Source organism: Priapulus caudatus, unplaced genomic scaffold, assembly GCF_000485595.1.
Source record: "Priapulus caudatus unplaced genomic scaffold, Priapulus_caudatus-5.0.1 Scaffold298, whole genome shotgun sequence".
NCBI lineage: Eukaryota > Metazoa > Priapulida > Priapulimorpha > Priapulimorphida > Priapulidae > Priapulus > Priapulus caudatus.
The window spans coordinates 6,486-8,671 of NW_014577359.1; the positions used below are offsets into that span (position 1 = coordinate 6,486).

The 2,186-nt window shown below is 44.3% G+C and overlaps 1 protein-coding gene across 1 annotated transcript in view; it reads right to left on the reverse strand.

The window, feature by feature from the left end:
- LOC106808702 (ABC transporter F family member 4-like) overlaps positions 1-1,901 on the reverse strand; it is a gene marked incomplete at its 3' end in the record, with an annotated part of 7,618 nt that extends 5,717 nt beyond the window's left edge. Inside the window, exon 1 of the mRNA XM_014811531.1 lies at positions 1,859-1,901. Coding sequence (XP_014667017.1) covers positions 1,859-1,901 — 43 coding nt within the window. The remainder of the gene's footprint in view (positions 1-1,858) is intronic.
- Positions 1,902-2,186: the final 285 nt, after the last annotated feature.

Here is a 2,186-nt window from a genome sequence, read left to right on the forward strand (position 1 = left end):
TACTTTGTCTTTGATCATATTTCCCTTCCGCTCTCTAACTCAGCCCCTAATTCACCTAGTGCAACCAAACTTGGTATGCTTACACATCTTGGGGAGAAGGTCTGTCGCATACCAAAACCACCACTGCCCTTGACCTTAGTTTGACCTTGACCGTCGACTTACATTTCCTCTTCGGCCTCCTAGGGTAACCAGATTCCTTATACTTCCACATCTGAGGCAGACCAGTTGTCTAACAAACCTTTGTATTTGTGACTTATTTAACTTTACCTGCCTTCTACGTCCTTACAGAGATATTCCATTCATACTAGATCACGGGGGATACATGTAGTTGGCGACAACTGCTCGTTTCTAGTTATGACTGTATCTTCCTCTACGTATATCACGCCGGGCTCTACCTTCAGGCCGTGCGTCGTGTAATTAATGCCGTGCGTCGTGTAATTAATGCCGTGCGTCGTGTAATTAATGCCGTGCGTCGTGTAATTAATGCCGTGCGTCGTGTAAAATGCCTAAAGTCGTACGTGTAATACCGTGTGTCGTGTGTCGTGTGGTTAGCCATCAGGTACAAGAGGCCCGGTTAGAGTGGGATGTCCGTCATGCCGATGGCTGTCCCTTAAAGGCTTTCCCATCGTGACCTAAGTTAACCCTGGAAGTGCAAAATGTTGTTGTCTGCCGAACATGTTGTGGTCCGGCTGTGAGCTGACTTGTGCTGGACTCGTTATTCGCTAGTGACAAAACTCACTAGCCCTGCCAGAAATATATAGCAAGAACACAACATACGTGCGTAGAATGCGTAGTTCAAACTTGATAAAAAAAATTGTTTCAAATAATTGCAAATAACAATTTAACACAATACAATGGGTAAAACGCATTGAGTGTCCAGTTATAGAAAAAATAGTGATGGACAGTGGGTCTGGTGCACAAGTAAAATTTGCTGCCGTACTCGCCTGAAAAACGCCTTCCGTCTGACAGGTCCGACGAATTTTCCCATTCTCAATCTGTTTATCAGCAGCACGGCTGTCAGTATTGCCATGTTCAGTTCGCCAGTCGTTGGCTCTGTGTCTTGTCTTTCGCCTGTGAAGGGTAGATATTTCCACTCACTGTATGTACAGCTGAGTGGTGAGTCATGGTGTTATCATGAGGTAATAAAACCAAATGACCCGCAGCAGGGACCATCTAGTTTGAAATTTAGATGGTTCTCCTAAATTTTAGATGCTCCTCCTAAATTTCAAATTGTTCTCTAAAAGTAATGCGGTGTGCAAGCGTAAGAAAGAGATTTTACATGGTGATAAAAGGGAAATTATTCACCTACAATGAATGTATCAACGATCAGTAGTGTTCCCCAACGAGTTCGGGGGGGGATACTATGGATTTAGGCCTCGTCGCGCACCGCCGCCGCACCGCAGAGTTTCCTTTGAGCCGCTCTACGGCTGCAGTCTTCACGATCATCTTCGCATGAAGTGCGTTTTGTAAAGCGAACGACGGCCAATCGTTTTTGGAGTTGGGCAGAAAGTCATCGTTGCCTGTAACAAAATTTTGTCGACATTCTAGAACCTGTAACTTCTGCGTTTTTACCGATTGCCCATGAATTTGGACACACGCGCAATATTATCATTACTATATACTATAATATATATGATAAACTGGACATGTAATTTCGCCCTGTGTGCAAATTCCATGACACATCGGAAAACAGCAACAGTTACAGGTTCCACAATATTTCCACAAATTGTTTACAATGCACGATGATCCCCCCAAAAACGATTGGCGTTTCGACTTACCATACGACCTTCTCCAATTTGAAGCAAGTCCTGCGACTTCTTTCACCTTACCTTTACCTTTCATATTCCTTCGCTCTTACTCAGCCCTATTCCCTGTGCATCCACATTGGTATGCTTCCACATCTTGGGGAGAACAGGATCTGTCGCATACCCAACCCCACTGCCTTGACCTTAGGTTTGACCTGACCGATCGACTTACCATTATCCTCTTCGGCCTCCTAGGGTACACCAGCATTCCTATGATATTCAATCTGAGGCAGACCAGTTGTTAATCACCTTCTGTATTGTGTACTTAGTTAACTGTACCTGCCTTCTACGTCCTTACAGAGATATTCCATTCATACTAGATCACGGGGGATACATGTAGTTGGCGACAACTGCTCGTTTCTAGTTGTTTATTCACTTTAA